General features: G+C 39.0%; 1 protein-coding gene across 1 annotated transcript in view; it reads right to left on the bottom strand.

The window, feature by feature from the left end:
• The window catches only part of LOC144043709 (uncharacterized), a 68196-nt gene that overhangs the window by 9922 nt on the left and 42950 nt on the right, over nucleotides 1-15324 (bottom strand). The window contains exons 9-41 of the mRNA XM_077557619.1: nucleotides 15098-15181; nucleotides 12518-12560; nucleotides 10603-10674; nucleotides 9600-9734; nucleotides 8945-8989; nucleotides 8747-8863; nucleotides 7950-8015; nucleotides 7818-7853; nucleotides 6919-6981; nucleotides 6794-6829; nucleotides 6649-6690; nucleotides 6479-6562; nucleotides 6339-6383; nucleotides 6197-6268; nucleotides 5762-5806; nucleotides 5630-5683; nucleotides 5414-5477; nucleotides 4999-5103; nucleotides 4590-4748; nucleotides 4495-4503; nucleotides 4307-4396; nucleotides 3972-4123; nucleotides 2536-2608; nucleotides 2351-2457; nucleotides 2059-2242; nucleotides 1913-1972; nucleotides 1701-1808; nucleotides 1398-1616; nucleotides 1173-1334; nucleotides 921-1088; nucleotides 661-804; nucleotides 383-493; nucleotides 104-282 (exon numbers count right to left, since the gene is read on the bottom strand). Of these exons, the coding sequence (XP_077413745.1) occupies nucleotides 104-282; nucleotides 383-493; nucleotides 661-804; nucleotides 921-1088; nucleotides 1173-1334; nucleotides 1398-1616; nucleotides 1701-1808; nucleotides 1913-1972; nucleotides 2059-2242; nucleotides 2351-2457; nucleotides 2536-2608; nucleotides 3972-4123; nucleotides 4307-4396; nucleotides 4495-4503; nucleotides 4590-4748; nucleotides 4999-5103; nucleotides 5414-5477; nucleotides 5630-5683; nucleotides 5762-5806; nucleotides 6197-6268; nucleotides 6339-6383; nucleotides 6479-6562; nucleotides 6649-6690; nucleotides 6794-6829; nucleotides 6919-6981; nucleotides 7818-7853; nucleotides 7950-8015; nucleotides 8747-8863; nucleotides 8945-8989; nucleotides 9600-9734; nucleotides 10603-10674; nucleotides 12518-12560; nucleotides 15098-15150 (3102 nt within the window). The 5' untranslated portion in view covers nucleotides 15151-15181. The remainder of the gene's footprint in view (nucleotides 1-103; nucleotides 283-382; nucleotides 494-660; nucleotides 805-920; nucleotides 1089-1172; nucleotides 1335-1397; nucleotides 1617-1700; nucleotides 1809-1912; nucleotides 1973-2058; nucleotides 2243-2350; nucleotides 2458-2535; nucleotides 2609-3971; nucleotides 4124-4306; nucleotides 4397-4494; nucleotides 4504-4589; nucleotides 4749-4998; nucleotides 5104-5413; nucleotides 5478-5629; nucleotides 5684-5761; nucleotides 5807-6196; nucleotides 6269-6338; nucleotides 6384-6478; nucleotides 6563-6648; nucleotides 6691-6793; nucleotides 6830-6918; nucleotides 6982-7817; nucleotides 7854-7949; nucleotides 8016-8746; nucleotides 8864-8944; nucleotides 8990-9599; nucleotides 9735-10602; nucleotides 10675-12517; nucleotides 12561-15097; nucleotides 15182-15324) is intronic.

Genomic DNA, 15324 nt, shown 5'->3' with positions numbered 1-15324 from the left:
GGTACAGCATTTATCAAAATATTTAATCCTCAGTTGGCCAAATTGTATGTTATGCAAAATGATTACTGGCATATTAAGGCCAATAATGATTTCTGATTCATACCAAATCTCCATCAATCCCACTGTCTCCCCGTGGTCCAGGAAAGCCCTTCAATCCAGGGTCCCCGGGATCTCCAGGAATACCATGTCTGCCTGGGACACCAGGATCACCTTTAAATCCTGGAGAACCAGAAAAACCATCTGGTCCCGGATCACCTGGCCTTCCTCTTGCGCCCTTTCCACCTAAAGAAAATAATTTAATCTTCTGATGAGTTCATCAAAAGTGTATTTTTCTGTAATATGATCAGTACTGTATCCATTTTTTTGTAAATAGGTCACTTGCCTCGTGGTCCCGGTAGACCTGGCTGTCCATTTAAGCCTGGTATTCCTGGTTGTCCCTTTTTTAAAATAACTAGCCTTTGCTCTCCAGGAAATCCTTCGGGACCAGGTTCTCCTGAATGCCCCAATCAGAAATTATATACATTTGTACAGTTTGGTTCATGAACAACAGTGGCCACTACTGTACATGCATATTTATGGAGGTTGGCGTTTCCAAACCATTAGGCACAATGTCGTCAATACCAAGTGAAGTGAACCAGTGCAATGTCATAAATACTGTACCTTTAATACCAGGATATCCCGGATCTCCTGCACCACCTGGTGGACCATCAAAGCCTATTTCCCCTTGCCTGCCTGGAGGACCTGGAGGTCCAGGAGTCCCTGGAAATCCTTTGGACCCAGGCCTGCCAGGGAACCCCAAATCACCTTGAGAATAGATCAGAATATATTTAGCACTCAAGCAAGAAGAAATAAGTACTCCCATCTGAATGGACTTTTTGCTTCCTTTTGGTTTTAGGGTTTAGGGATTTGACATGGTTCACCTTTCCGTCCTGGCCATCCATCATTCCCATGATCCCCCGGAGGACCAGCAGAGCCTTTTGGTCCTGGTGGGCCTGATATACCAGGTGGACCAGGGGGACCAATTTCACCCTTACGGCCATGACCAGGAAGTCCTGGATCTCCCTTTAAACCCTTTGGACCAGGAATGCCTACAGATGAAAAGGAATGTTCACTTACACTTGAGAGAAATCATACCGCATCCCTGATTGAGAGTTTTTTCGCTGCATCCTCACCTGGCACTCTTGGTCCAGGTCTTCCCGGAAGACCGGGGGTTCCAGGAAGTCCTTTTAACTCGTAATACGGACATGGTGGGCCTGGAAGTCCGGTAGGTCCACGATCACCATCGAACCCTTGTTCTCCTTTTTGACCTGGATATCCAGGTGGGGCTTGTGCACCTGTGAATGTTGTCAAATGTTTGAGATAATGACTGAACTAATGTTTGCTAAATGTCCCCTTACCTGGAAAGCCTGGCCTTCCTGGAGTGCCAGGAAAACCCTTTTTGCCTCTAACTCCAATTTGGCCAGGTTCGCCGGGAGGACCTGGCAAAGCATCGAGAACGTCTCCATGGGAACCTTTCCTCCCTGGTGATCCTGGTCGTCCAGGAGGGCCCGGAGGACCATCGAGGCTTTTTCCAGAAATACCAGGGTCACCTTGATCTCCATTTCTACCTCGTGGCCCTGTTAAAATACAAGATGTTAATTAGCTAAAATGACCAATAACCTTTTATCAATGATACTTGAATATAAAATCTGACTGATGACCTGGAGGTCCAATTAATCCACTTCCACCATCATCTCCTCTCCCGCCTTTAGGTCCTGAAGGTCCTGGGGGCCCTTGGAATCCATCCCTTCCACGCTCACCTGGACTCCCTTTAAGGATTAAAACAAAGAAACAAGCAAAGACATTGAATTGCAACTAGAACTGATAACGGCACAAAGTTAGGTAGGGTGGCAGGTAATCTCCAAAGTCTTACCTGGGTCCCCAGGTTGTCCTTTAACACCAGGTGGTCCCGTCACATCATCACTTGCTTCACCTAATGACATGCAGTGACAAAATGTTTTCAGAATTACACACGCGCATAAAAATTGGAAAATTAACGGAATAGGAAAAATATGCAACCTTTTTGGCCCATTCTTCCAGGATTTCCTGGAGGGCCCGGATACCCCGAGTCTCCTTTTGGTCCTGCTGAACCCGGGGGGCCTTGGAAACCAGGACCTGGGAGCCCTGAATTGCCTGGAAAACCTTTAGGACCAGCCACACCCGGTTCTCCTTTGGGACCAGGTCTACCTGGATAACTGTCACCCTATGAAAATATGTGTAGTATCAATTTAAAACAAGTCTTTAATCGTTATGCAGAAAATACTCTTAAGTCATATGTATTTATTTACAGTATTAAAAGCTTGCTACTTACCGGTGGTCCACGGTCTCCTGGAAACCCGTCAGGTCCATCGGGTCCTGGTTTACCCGGTTGTCCACGTAAGCCAGGGTATCCATTGTCTCCTCGGTTCCCCTTTTCACCTTTTAGTCATAAAAAAACCCCATCTGATTATTTGAGGGATACTACTAGTGGATTTCAACCATTTTTAACCTACTCACCTTTAATTCTTGCACCAAAAGCTTCCCCCTTTTCTCCCTTTATTCCTTTCACACCCATATATCCTTTAAACCCCTGCAATTACATACAAGAATAGATAAAATTGAAAGCCTGCCTGTTTGACAATATCCATTTGAACATACAAATGCACTCATCATCATAATCATCATCATAATCATATCTTGCTACAACAAAACCTCACCCATTGTAGGGCAGTAAGAAGTCATTAATGTATTGACTATTCTGCACAGAATATTTTACAAAAAAGTTAGGTCGAAAAAAAACCCCAAATTGTGTCAAAAAGGGACCGACCCAAATGCTTGGGTTCATCAGTTCAGAACAAAGCAGCATTTGGCTTTCGTTGATTATGGCGGCACCTTTGGACCTTGAATTTCCCTTGAAAGAACCACCTCGCCAGCGAGTGAAATCCTCCAGGTAGGCTTTTTCTCATCATTATAAATGTCGCCTCAGACAAAAATCTTCGTTTCTTGGGGTGTTTTGTAGCTTCTGCATGATAACAGTAATCGCGCGTAGACGTTTGACTCGACTTCCGTCTCGAACGACTGGGAATAGGACGTATGCCGTAAAGCAGTCTGCACGTTTGTAGTTTGTTTTTGTGTGTGTAGCAGAGTTCACACCATCCGTCTCAAAGTAGTTTAGTGCCAGTAGAAATGATACAGACCCCCTGGCTCAGGCCATGACAAAGGTTTAATTAATCTAGCTGTAAATCAATGTTTCATCAGCAGAATTATGAAAATATGAATTGAAGGGTCAAATCCTTCCCTTTAGTGTTACTTTAAACCAAAAGGTTGGGTCAAATGAATAACACACAAAACAACCCAAAAAATTGGTTTCTTTGGGGGGGGGATCAACAAAAAAAAGATTTTTCCATTTTTGCTTGTCAAAATGAATAACCCACAAAACAACCCAAATATTTGGTCTTGGGGTTATTCTTTCTACCCAACTTTTTGGTTTACATGTGTGTTAAATTGGCCTGAAAAAATGAATAAATAAATAAAATAAAAATAGTTTGGTGGGTTTTTCATTAGACCAACTTTTTGGTTTACAAAGTAAATAAATAACCCAAAATATTGGGTCAACACCCTAAATATGGGTTGTTTGTGGGCTAACGTTTTGGTTTAAATAAATGAATCAAAACGTTGGGTCGATCAGTTTTTGATCCAATTAGGGTTATTTTTTTACCCAAGTTTTATATTTAATGCCCAACTTAAAAAGTTGGGTAAGTCCCCCCAAAATTTAGTTGTTTTGTTAAAATAAAAAAATAAATAAATGGTTGTTTGGTGGGTTATGCATTTGAACCAACATTTTGGTTTGAATAAATAAACCAAAACGTTGGGTCGGTCCCTTTTTGACCCAATTTGGGTTATTGTTGACTTATCTCTTTTAGAGTGTATACTGGTTATCCTATTGTCCTTACAGGTGGTCCTGGTGGACCATAATCTCCTTTAAGTCCTGGGTTCCCCTTCATCCCTGGAGATCCTGGTAATCCTGGAGGTCCTGGAAACCCAGGCGGACCAGGGTCACCTGGATCACCAGGAGTAAACTCACATTCACATTCCCCTACACAACCTGCGGGGATCATCATAAAATGGGTTAGTCAGTATTCCTACTGCTCTCTTCAGTATTCAAATAGTAATCACACCTAAAAAAGGAAAAAAATAATGATTATCTTTATGATAGTATTGTGGAAATAAAAGTAGATTTTTCCCTGTTAGAGCATTTAGATTCATAAAACAAACAGGCACAAGTCACCTTTACATCCTTTCAAGCCTCTGTCTCCATGAGGTCCTGGGGGTCCTGGATCACCAGGGTCACCTGGCATGCCAGGCATACAAATATGATCTAGGGAAATAAAATTATAAGTAAGGCACGGTAATTTCAACATAGACACATTGATATTGGAGATGTAAAAAAAAAAAAAAAAAGGGAATCATACTCACCGGCGCATCCTTGATGGATCACACACAAAGCACACGGTGTTAGATCACATATTCACAACACAACTTACAAAATATGACCTGAAGGTGTTTTATACCTGGACGACCGGGAAATCCGATGGCACCTTTAGGCCCGTGGTTTCCTTTTATTCCCTTTGGTCCTGGGATTAAGTTGATTAAGTCGGTGAACCTCCCTGGCTCTCCCTTAAAGCCCTTGGGACCCGGAAGTCCTCTTCTACCAGGCACACTACTCCCATCTAGGAATGTTTTTTTTTTTTTAGAAAGATAGAGTCAAGCCTATCCTGTGTGAGATACATCTTAAAAAATCCATCTTACTCTTCAAAACTGAGACGTTACTGGTAACTCAAAGTCAAAATGAGTTTTTAACACACAGTATACCGTACGAGCAACGTTTCATCATATCCAGGTTATTGCATGTGCTTAAACATATTCACTAATCATGCATCAAGTCATGCAAGGGAAAGTTACCAACCAGAAACTTCTAACCTGAATAGGATTCTCCTTTTCGGCCGGGAGGTCCACGCACACCCTTAAATCCAGGATCACCAGGTAGTCCAGGACTTCCAGGATAGCCATTGCTACCTTTTTCTCCTGCGTATATAATACCACACTTACTCAAATGTGATTTGAAGCTGATCCCAACTGACTTTGGGTCGCCAGTCAATCACAGAGCACAGTAAATAGCATTTAGCAGCTCTCCTGTTGTGTTTGTTTCTTAACAACGTGCATGGGTTTATGTGACCCCTTCTAATGTTTAATCATAAAAAAAAAAGGAAAAGAACACATAACGCAATGCAAGGTTTTTTAATATTTAAGAAAAGGAAGAGAAAAAAAACAAATACCAGCAGACCTACCTCTCATTTCAACAGACAGCGTTTCTCATGCATACTTTGAATCTCACCTATGATTGCAGATCCTTTCACAAGCACTGATTCACCAGGGAGACCAACATCTCCAGGGTAGCCCTGTTAAATGTGACAAAAGGCAAATTCAAGGTATGGAATTTTCTTCCGATTACATTGTGTCTGTTTTTTGTTGTATCACCTCTCTGCGCTTTTCATTTTTAATTATGGAAGCCTGCAATCATGTTCAATTAAAGTTAAAAAAAAACACTCACCTTGGGTCCAAGCGTTCCGATGAGACCTGGGAGCCCCCTGTCCCCTGGTAAACCCTAAATATCAACATATATTGTATAATTTACATATCTTACAGGTAAACATTTTGTTTATTCATATGTTGCTGGTTGTACCTCAGGTCCTGGAGGTCCTGGATTACCAGGGATCCCCTGAAAACCCTAAAAAAAAAAAAAAAGTATAAAATAATATTGGAAGAAATTTGTTTGTTTGTTGCACCGGTATATAAACTACACACACTAAAAGAATGTTTGTCTGTCCGTCCAATCAATCAATCTCTCTCTCTCTCTCTCTCTCTCACTCTCTCTCTGCTATCAGTTGTAGTTCTTTCCACAGAGCAGAGACACTATATATGCACTGTTGTTTTTTTCTATTTGTATGTTACTGCCTTGTTTATGCTAAAGTTAATGTTAGTAACACAAGCTGATTGATGATTAGGGTTCAAAATTACCGCAATATCAATGCTAAATTTCCAATAATACATCTATGGCATTTCTCACTGCATTTTAGCATGAAGCTAATTTTCGGTGTCACGGCTGTAAACGACTTGCCCGAGGTCCAGGAAAACCCAGAATTCCTTCCTCTCCTTTCATCCCTTGAACGAAGTTGTCTTCTCGTTCACCCTTTAAAAAACATACAGGTCATAATTGTGAAGTCACAGTTCTCTGTCTGTGCCAAAAGATTTCCACTCACACGCCGGCCCTTTGGTCCACATCGTCCAGGACCACCTTTGTCTCCCTGGTATACACAAAAATGGATTGATATCGGTGAGGTGAAATTAATTAAAGGGTTCAAAATGATTCATAAAATCAATGGCAAAAATTCACACACACCTTGTCGCCTTTAGGTGATAGGTAGCCTGTGGGGAACTCAACTAATTCTTCGGGTCCTGGTTGCCCGGGCAGGCCTTGTTCACCCTGGCACAGTACATGGAGGTTAAGTGGTGAAGATGTTTGCACCACGCATACACACACCCATTTTCTAAATAGAACTGCTGACTTACATCATCTCCTTGTTCGCCTGGCACTGGTCTTCCAGGGTCACCCTGTAAAAACATATTTTTGTCTTATCCTCGATTCACGTGGATTTTTATTCCCTATTATAACAGCCAGAAAATAATCGCAATGAATGTATAGCAAGTAACTCACTGATGGTCCTCGGACACCTTTATTCCCTATCGAGCCCTGAGTGGAGCAACAGTGACATTAATGACCACTTTATGGCAGTGGTGAATGTTGCACTTATTATATTAAATACTGTAAAGTATATTCACCTGATTTCCAGGTAGACCTGGAGCCCCAATGTCGCCTTTTGTTCCGGTGACTCCTATTGAGCCCTGAATGAACACAAATTAATGCCTGTTATGGTCAGAGGGAGCAAGATTTTCAAAGTTCTTATTTTAATTTATTATCACACAGGTGAGATATAATGAAGAAAATGTTTTCATTGAACCACAAAAACATTGGAAGATTGTTGAGGAAGCAGCGGATTGCCACAAAGAGAGGTGATAATAAAGAAAGTGAGGATATTTTGAGAGGCTGTTGATAATGATCAATCGCCCAATTTGCTGACTACATTTCAGGTACAGAGACTCTCCGCACTTTGCTTTCTCACCATTGGAACATATGAAATAATCTAAAACAGATGGTGGGCTGAAAATTGCACCCGGGCTTTAGTGTAGACACCCTTGGTTTAAGCAGTGGTAAGGCAAACAAGTCATCTGTTTAAATGAATGTGTATCTAATTGATATTTAATTGCCTTGCTTATATTGTACTGAGTGTATCAAAATAGTTACATTTCTGGTTCCATAGTTATCATTACAATTTTCTCTTTGTCATGACTGGTATCTTTCTGTGGATCCAAAAAAGATACAGAAGATCACAAATTAAGCAGGGTACATACACATCAATTGGGTTTAATTGTTATTATTATATTTGTCCTCCATTTTGATCAAAGTCAGCAAAAATTCAGATTCTCAGAGGCTAGCGACTGTCAGTGAGAAGTTACAAATCCAGTTTTAGACTCACTGAAAAGACATCTTACAAGATTTAGCATGATGGCAGTTTGAACGGTATTTGTTTTCAAACACTTTTCAGAATATTTTGGAAGAACTCCAGATTCCACATTCCTCAACTTTAGAGTTTCTATTGAAGAGAATATACAGTACATACAGGTAGACCCATAACTCCTGGGCGACCGGGATCTCCCTGTAGGAAAGAAAACCCCAATAACAATTAAATTGTGTCAATGGAAATGGTAATGATTACAAAAATATTTTAATTTTTTTAAAATTATAATCTTACAGGAAGACCAGGAAGGGAATCAGCATATGAAGGATCTCCTTTAAAACCTTTTAAACCAGGAAATCCCTGAAAAGGAGAGAAACGATTACATCCAATCACTCTAAGAAATTATGCATGGGGTTAGTAAGTAAAGCTTAAAAAAATACAAATAAAAACACCGGTAATAATAATAATAAAAAATAATAATAATAATAATTATTATTATTATTATTATTAATAATAATATTATGTATTCTTTTTTGGGCTTTTTGAAAAAAAATGTTGACAACTGTTTTGTTTTTTGGGGTGAAAAACGCTGTATACCTCCATTCATTCAAGACTTTTGGTTAGTTAAAGAAAAACTACAAATCAATTTTTTTCAACGCAAATATAATGGCGGCCAAACATTTGCAGATTTTTTTTTGGGTCCTCTGTAGTTATTTTTGTGGACAGGGGCCTTTTGCGTATAGGGAAAAATCTGCAAGTAATCAAGGCACTCCCAAAAAGGTTCATTTATACTATACTGTAACTGACTATACATACAGAGGATGGTGGCAAATAACGACTTTTGTCCAAATGAAGCACCTCAAATCACTTCAACAGTTCCTTAAAGGCATAAAGACGCCACCAGATTGTTCAAGCTTTGGCCTGAGCACAAAAACGACTCGGCGAGTGAGGGTGTTTTGTTTTTTTTTTTGTTTTTTTTTTTACAAATAACGGAAAACAGAAAAAAGCCCTTTGTATATACTCAAAGGCAAAACTGCAAATATGCAAGGGTCACTGTTTAGATTTATTGCGAATTGGAATGTTCTACTCACAGGTGGCCCATGCAGACCATCCACACCAGGAATTCCGGGGACGCCAGGTTGACCATTAGCCCCAGGAAAACCGTCCTTTCCGGGCAAACCTGGCTCACCAACTGCTCCAAGTTGACCCTAAAAATATATACCTTCTAAATAAAGATTGTAGAAAAAGTGAGAGGAAGGGGCAGTACTCCTGAACCAATCTTGACTTACATGTGAACCATCACCACCAGGAAAACCTGGAGCCCCTGTGTTACCCTAAAAGGGGGGAAAAAACATCATTATATAATTTATCATGACACTGAATTTTAACTAAAATGCTATTAAAGGTTGGGTCAAATGAATAACACACAAAACAACCCAAAAAATTGGTTTCTTTGGGGGGGGGATCAACAAAAAAAAGATTTTTCCATTTTTGCTTGTCAAAATGAATAACCCACAAAACAACCCAAATATTAGGTCTTGGGTTATTCTTGCGACCCAACTTTTTGGTTTACATGTGTGTTAAATTGGCCTGAAAAAATGAATAAATAAATAAAATAAAAATAGTTTGGTGGGTTTTTCATTAGACCAACTTTTTGGTTTACAAAGTAAATAAATAACCCAAAATATTGGGTCAACCCCCTAAATATGGGTTGTTTGTGGGCTAACGTTTTGGTTTAAATAAATGAATCAAAACGTTGGGTCGGTCAGTTTTTGATCCAATTAGGGTTATTTTTTTACCCAAGTTTTATATTTAATGCCCAACTTAAAAAGTTGGGTAAGTCCCCCCAAAATTTAGTTGTTTTGTTAAAATAAAAAAATAAATAAATGGTTGTTTGGTGGGTTATGCATTTGAACCAACAAATGCAAATGCTATAGAGTTTACCTGGGTTCCTGTAGGCCCTTCTGGGCCTGGCAATCCCTTTAAGCCCCGCATTCCTTTCTCGCCAAGCGGCCCCTCACTGCCCCATGGTCCCATGGTACCGGTTGAGCCTTGCTTGCCTGTTTTACCGGGCTGTCCCTACAAAAGAAATCACTCAGTCACTCTGGTGAACGTATATTTTGCTTCAACTGCCTATTTATTCGATACTGTTTGCAATTATTTCTCAAGTCCAGTTAGGAAACACTGGTTAGTTCTTGTACTCTATTATGTGGTCCCTAGCACAACATCTGAGTCACCAGTAGAGGGCACCAAAGCTTGGTCTGCATATTGTACAGGTAAAACAGCGTCTCACCAAGGCATACAGCCTGGGTTGGGGAATCCTGGTCCAGAAAGTAAAAACCCTGCCACAGATTGACTAAAGCCACAAACAAGCTCATAGAAGCACCTGTTGAGTTGAAGCACCTGTGGCCAAAGTCAAACTGTTCCCCAACCCTGCTTACAGGTATATACAGTACTGTATTTTACATTTGAAAACCAAACACAAATGTCACAAAAATGTATACAAACTGAAATAACGACTCTCTCTTCTCAAGTTACTCACACATTTACTAAATGTAAATGACTTAACCTGGGCCTGTTTAGTTGAATTTAAAATTATATTTTATGAAATGAGTTTGTGAGTGGCACTTTTGTCAGTACATCGAGGTTTCCTGTCCCCATTCTTCCATGCGAGCTGTCCTTTCATGTGTTTAAAGTTGCTTCCAAGCATTCATCGGCTGCTATCTCAATTGAGGTCTCTCAATGAATGTTTTTCCATCAAGTGTTTTCTTGACGGCCGTCTATATCTAGCCCTGCTCTCTGTTGTTTCTTTGTATTTCACATTTCCAGATTTCAAAGCAAACATGGTGAAGCGGCATTAAACTGTTATGCTGCATGCAAATGAAATAAGTTGCCAACAGAAGTGAAGTAAGCCCAAAGGTGATGATCTTGATGAGATTCTTCTTACCCGTGCACCTTTGGCAGGAAAGCATTGACATAGAGAGCAGTTACTCCTGTCACATGGACCGTCAACATACCCCTGAATAAAGACAACAAAAATACATCTCAATTAGAAGCTCCATATTAGCAAGATTAAGAGAGAGGAAGAGTTTGTGTGTGTATAAGGCAAACAACATGGTCAGAGTGTGTCAAGTGGGGACCTCACATAAAGTCCTCTTTAGAACACAAGAACTTTCTGGGGAAAGTCGCCAACTGGCAGAAATGCATTCAACAGGTCAGCGTTTACAAAATGACCAAATAAGGACGCTGACCTTGATGCAAGACCTGCGGAAGCTTTATATTTCTCTAAATAGTTTCTCCGACGAATAAATGTTTTGCTTACAGCGCAAAATATTTAGAGGAGTTTATATACGATAAACCAAATGCACCTTTTCCTTTGGGGTCAGGCAAAGACAAAACTTTGGATACTGTTTATTTAATGTAAAGTGTAAAACGTGTAAAAGCCTCATGCCTTCATTAGCTTTGCTGTTTTAATGACCAAATTCCAAACTCTTAGTAGGAAAGCAAAGCCATTTAGTTTGGTTTGGATTTGGACAAAGGTGAGTATACATGAATTCATTTTTCACTGGTTCTTATCATGAGAGCATGAATGGAACCAAAATGCTTCCACTTGGCTTGGCCTTCACACTACGGAGTGACATTCTTGTTACATACGGTCATTTTTGTATCACTATTTTTGCCCAGTACTGTATGATGTATTGTTTTAGTGATTGATTTGATCTGATTCTTGGAAGTCAGGTCAGAGTCCTTCAACACCCCCCAGATTTTGGACTCGGTCTGTGGTTTGGTTTCTAAAGACAGTGACTAGGTGTTTTCTCACAGCAGTCGTAGTCTTCTTCTTCTTTTTCGGCAAAAAACAACAACAAAAAATACAAAAATAAAACCTGCTGTTTTTGGTTCATCTAAGTTATTAATTTGCTCTAGTCTTGACAGTGACAACACGTTTATTGAACTGCTGTCATTTTGGGACATTGATCCATATAGCTGTGCGTTATCTGCATAGCCAATTAGCCATGTTAACAACATTGGCGTTCTGAAGCTTTTGAATCAAAGGGGTCCATGGAATGACCCATGAGCTACCCCACATCATGACCATCTGATCAGATTCAAAACCAATGGCCACCAAACAACTTTCCTCTATAGGACATGCACCATTTTAGGGCTGTTCCATTTAATCCCACCAAAAATTCTGGGATGGGAACCTGTGCAAATGCGGTAGAAACACACACAGTTCTCAGGTTTCTAGTTCCCTCTTAAGGACTGTTATCACATGTAGAGTTTTACAGTTTCCCACGATGACCACTATTTTCTTGATTTACACACATACTGTAATTCATCTCAGCTAACCTAAAATCAATTTCAGTAGACACAGGTTCATATCTCAAGGTATAACTTGCAGTGAAAAAAAACCACACACAGGTGTTCATTTCTGGTGCTAAAACTGTCCAATAGCTTGCTTTTGGTACAAGGAAATAGGTTGCTGTAAAAAAATAAATAATAATAATCGTATAACCGTTTAATAAACTTGATGTGTATGTAAGTGAGAGTGAATGAATTGTGCTGCTGACACAATCAGACACTTCGAAACTTCCTGACAGTTCAAGTTGTTTATGCTTGCTCTCAATATACAGCTGCTCTAGCCGCATGGCCCGGTTTATACAAATCAAGCATAACAGTAACAAAGTTTAGACTGTACATTAAAACTGGCTGGCAACATGTGTGACAGAGATGCTTTGCAACATAATTGCGGCTGATATTATCGATAAAAAAGTGACAGCCACATTGTGTCATATTTATAGTAGGCTGTGCTGCTTTACAAGCGCAGCTAATATTTAGAAAAATAAGACAAGGGGAATTCTTACTGCATTAAGCTGCTGTGCAGTGATGAGCAGGATGAGGATCCACCTGCAAAGATAATACAGTATGAATGAAGGTGTACATTATTGGCTATAGAATCCAAGACAACTCATCATCCCAAGATAAGAACCTAATTTAAAAATATATATATTTATCATGTACAGACTTTAAGTTTTTGTTGAACATGTTCAAAATGAAGCAACCCAGTAGGTGTTGTTGATGACCACGTTTGCCTCAAAAAATGAACACGCGCACTTCTCCCACTGTCATCAATATGTGGGTAGAATCAGAAAACTCCAAATGGATTCATAGCCTTTGGGAAATTTGCTTTTCATGAAGTATCTAGACTGCAAAAGGTCAATTTCAGTTTATACTGTCTGCAAATTACAAGTGTGCAGATGTGTTGATCGCCCGCATAAACAGTCAAGAAGTGTGTTTAGGATCGTTGTGATACAGTCTAAGGGCCAGTGATAACACAGTTACCTTGAAAAGGTAACTTAGGTCTTTTACTGATTACTTGCTTTAAAAAATAATTTAGTCAGTTATTTGAACTTAAAAGTAATTTAGATTACAAGTTACTGTAATAGTTTGTACACTCAGCAGATACAGACAACTCTGCTTAACAAATATTATATTAATGAATTATATATTATTAAAAGTAAATTAAAGACATGCTTTTTGACTTCACATAATTTTTTTTTATTTAAAAAAAAGAGTATTTTCTGGATTGCACTTCAAAAAGTCATTCTTTCTAGTCCTCACTTAACATAAATACATTTTCAAATAAAATGTAAAATACTTTTTTACTTGACATACGCCACCTACATTATCTCCAGCGCCCCCCGCGACCCTTGTGACTAAACGCTTAAGAAAATGGATGGATGGGTATTTAAATATTAATGTTGCAATAGCAGAATCCAACATTTATAATGTACATTGTGAATGTAACAATTTTAAATTTGAGAACCACAATATGGTGAGACTTTCTTTTTAAGATTGAAATTTATGTTGTTTTTTGTTTTTGAAGCTGGATATCTCAAACCTGAATATTTTTGTTTTTAGCTGATAAAAACTCAAATTTCCAGCTTGAAAACATGAATTTCGCTCTCGTGGAGAGCGGTATGGACACGTGAGGACATGACACATTCGTGACGTCACTCCCTCAGACGGGAATGTGAAGTTGAAGACTCCCACAGTGCCTCACTAAAATTTTGAAGTAAATGCATTATCGACATCGCTGCTGTTTTAACATCATATGGTTACAGAAAAGTAATTTATGAACACATTTGGTGGGGTAGTAATAGTAACACAACCTAAACTGTCTGATGTACCCTTTAACACTCTGATTCCTCTTCCGACACAAATGATCTGTGATTCGTCATAAGATTTCCCAACTGAAGTGAAATTTGAGCTAGCTAGCATCAAAACTAGCATAGCTGCTCACCACCTTGATCCACATCCTGCCACATTATCCCAGCTACTTGTTGCTTGGCACTGTGGCAGTATTCGTGGACCAGGATTAGTTGCAGCCCATAAAACATTCGTATTTGCATAAAAGACTACTACGGAAATTAGGACGCACTTCAACAAAAAGACTATGAAACATGTTGATATTTCTTTACTTTGTCGTGATTCTAAAATAAAAAGGGCAATGGTGCTCCTGCTACACTGGGGCTAGGGGGTGCTATAGTCCCGTCAGAAATCTGTGCAGTCCCAATTAAGCCTCTACAACATTTTATTGGACATTCTGAAATGTAAATTATTTTCTCAGTCAAGCCTACTGTAGTGCGGAGAGCAAAAAAAATCCTGGAGATGTACCTGGCATTATCTGCTAGGACAGTCGTTCTCAACTTTTTTCCTTTTTTTTCGTGATGCACCCACTGTGAATTTTTTTTCTCTCCAGCCAAGTACCCCCTAAACAGTGCAAAGCATTTTTGGTTGAGAAAAAAAAAATACTTAAAACAGTGGCCTCTCTTGAGCTATTTGGAACTCAAACGATATAACCAGAATTTATTTTAAAATCTCACGTACCCTAAGGGAACATAAATACACATTTGAAAACCACTGTGCTTGGACACTGACCCCCAACCCCAAATTAAACACAAATTGTAGCACAATAAGCATTATTAAATTTGTTGATTTAAAAAAATATATTTTTTACTGCTCTGTACAAAAGATAAAGCTCATATTAAGTCCCAGTTTGAAAAATCTTTTGTTTTAATTTATATTTGCTTTAATGAAATTAAACAATATGTCATAATAATCAAATAATTGATTACTATATTTAACAAAATTAAGTAACAGATTTTTGCACTGATGTACATTAATAGTACTGTAAAAGTAAATACATTATTGTTAACTATAAAATACATACTAGAATCAGTAAATCACAGAAATAATGAGCCAACAGGACACTGTTTCCACACAAGTAAATTAAATACTAAAAGCATAAACGACATTTTGAAAGGTTGGGGTGACTTAGAAATGTCTGTTGAAAGAAAAGCACTTCCTTCTAGAGTCAGTCAGTCATTGTTAAAGCGAATGAGGAAATAAAAATTCAAACTTGTAATTGTAGATCATCTCACCTGAGGGCAAACCATGTCAAAGCTGAACACGGCAAGCTCATCTTGACCTCCATCGAAACTGGTCAGTGAATGCAACACTTCCACCTGCGACAGTTACAAATGTTGCACCAAACACTGAATTAATAAAAACCTGAAAGCCTCTTAGTTAAGAAGTAAACAAAGTTATTAAATCTTAGTCTCTTCATCTCACTATATCAATCCCCATTTTAGTCTGTGACAAAAAAAAA

This window comes from Vanacampus margaritifer, chromosome 2 (assembly GCF_051991255.1).
Source record: "Vanacampus margaritifer isolate UIUO_Vmar chromosome 2, RoL_Vmar_1.0, whole genome shotgun sequence".
Classification (NCBI taxonomy): domain Eukaryota; kingdom Metazoa; phylum Chordata; class Actinopteri; order Syngnathiformes; family Syngnathidae; genus Vanacampus; species Vanacampus margaritifer.
This window is presented reverse-complemented; position numbering and strand designations above follow the sequence as displayed.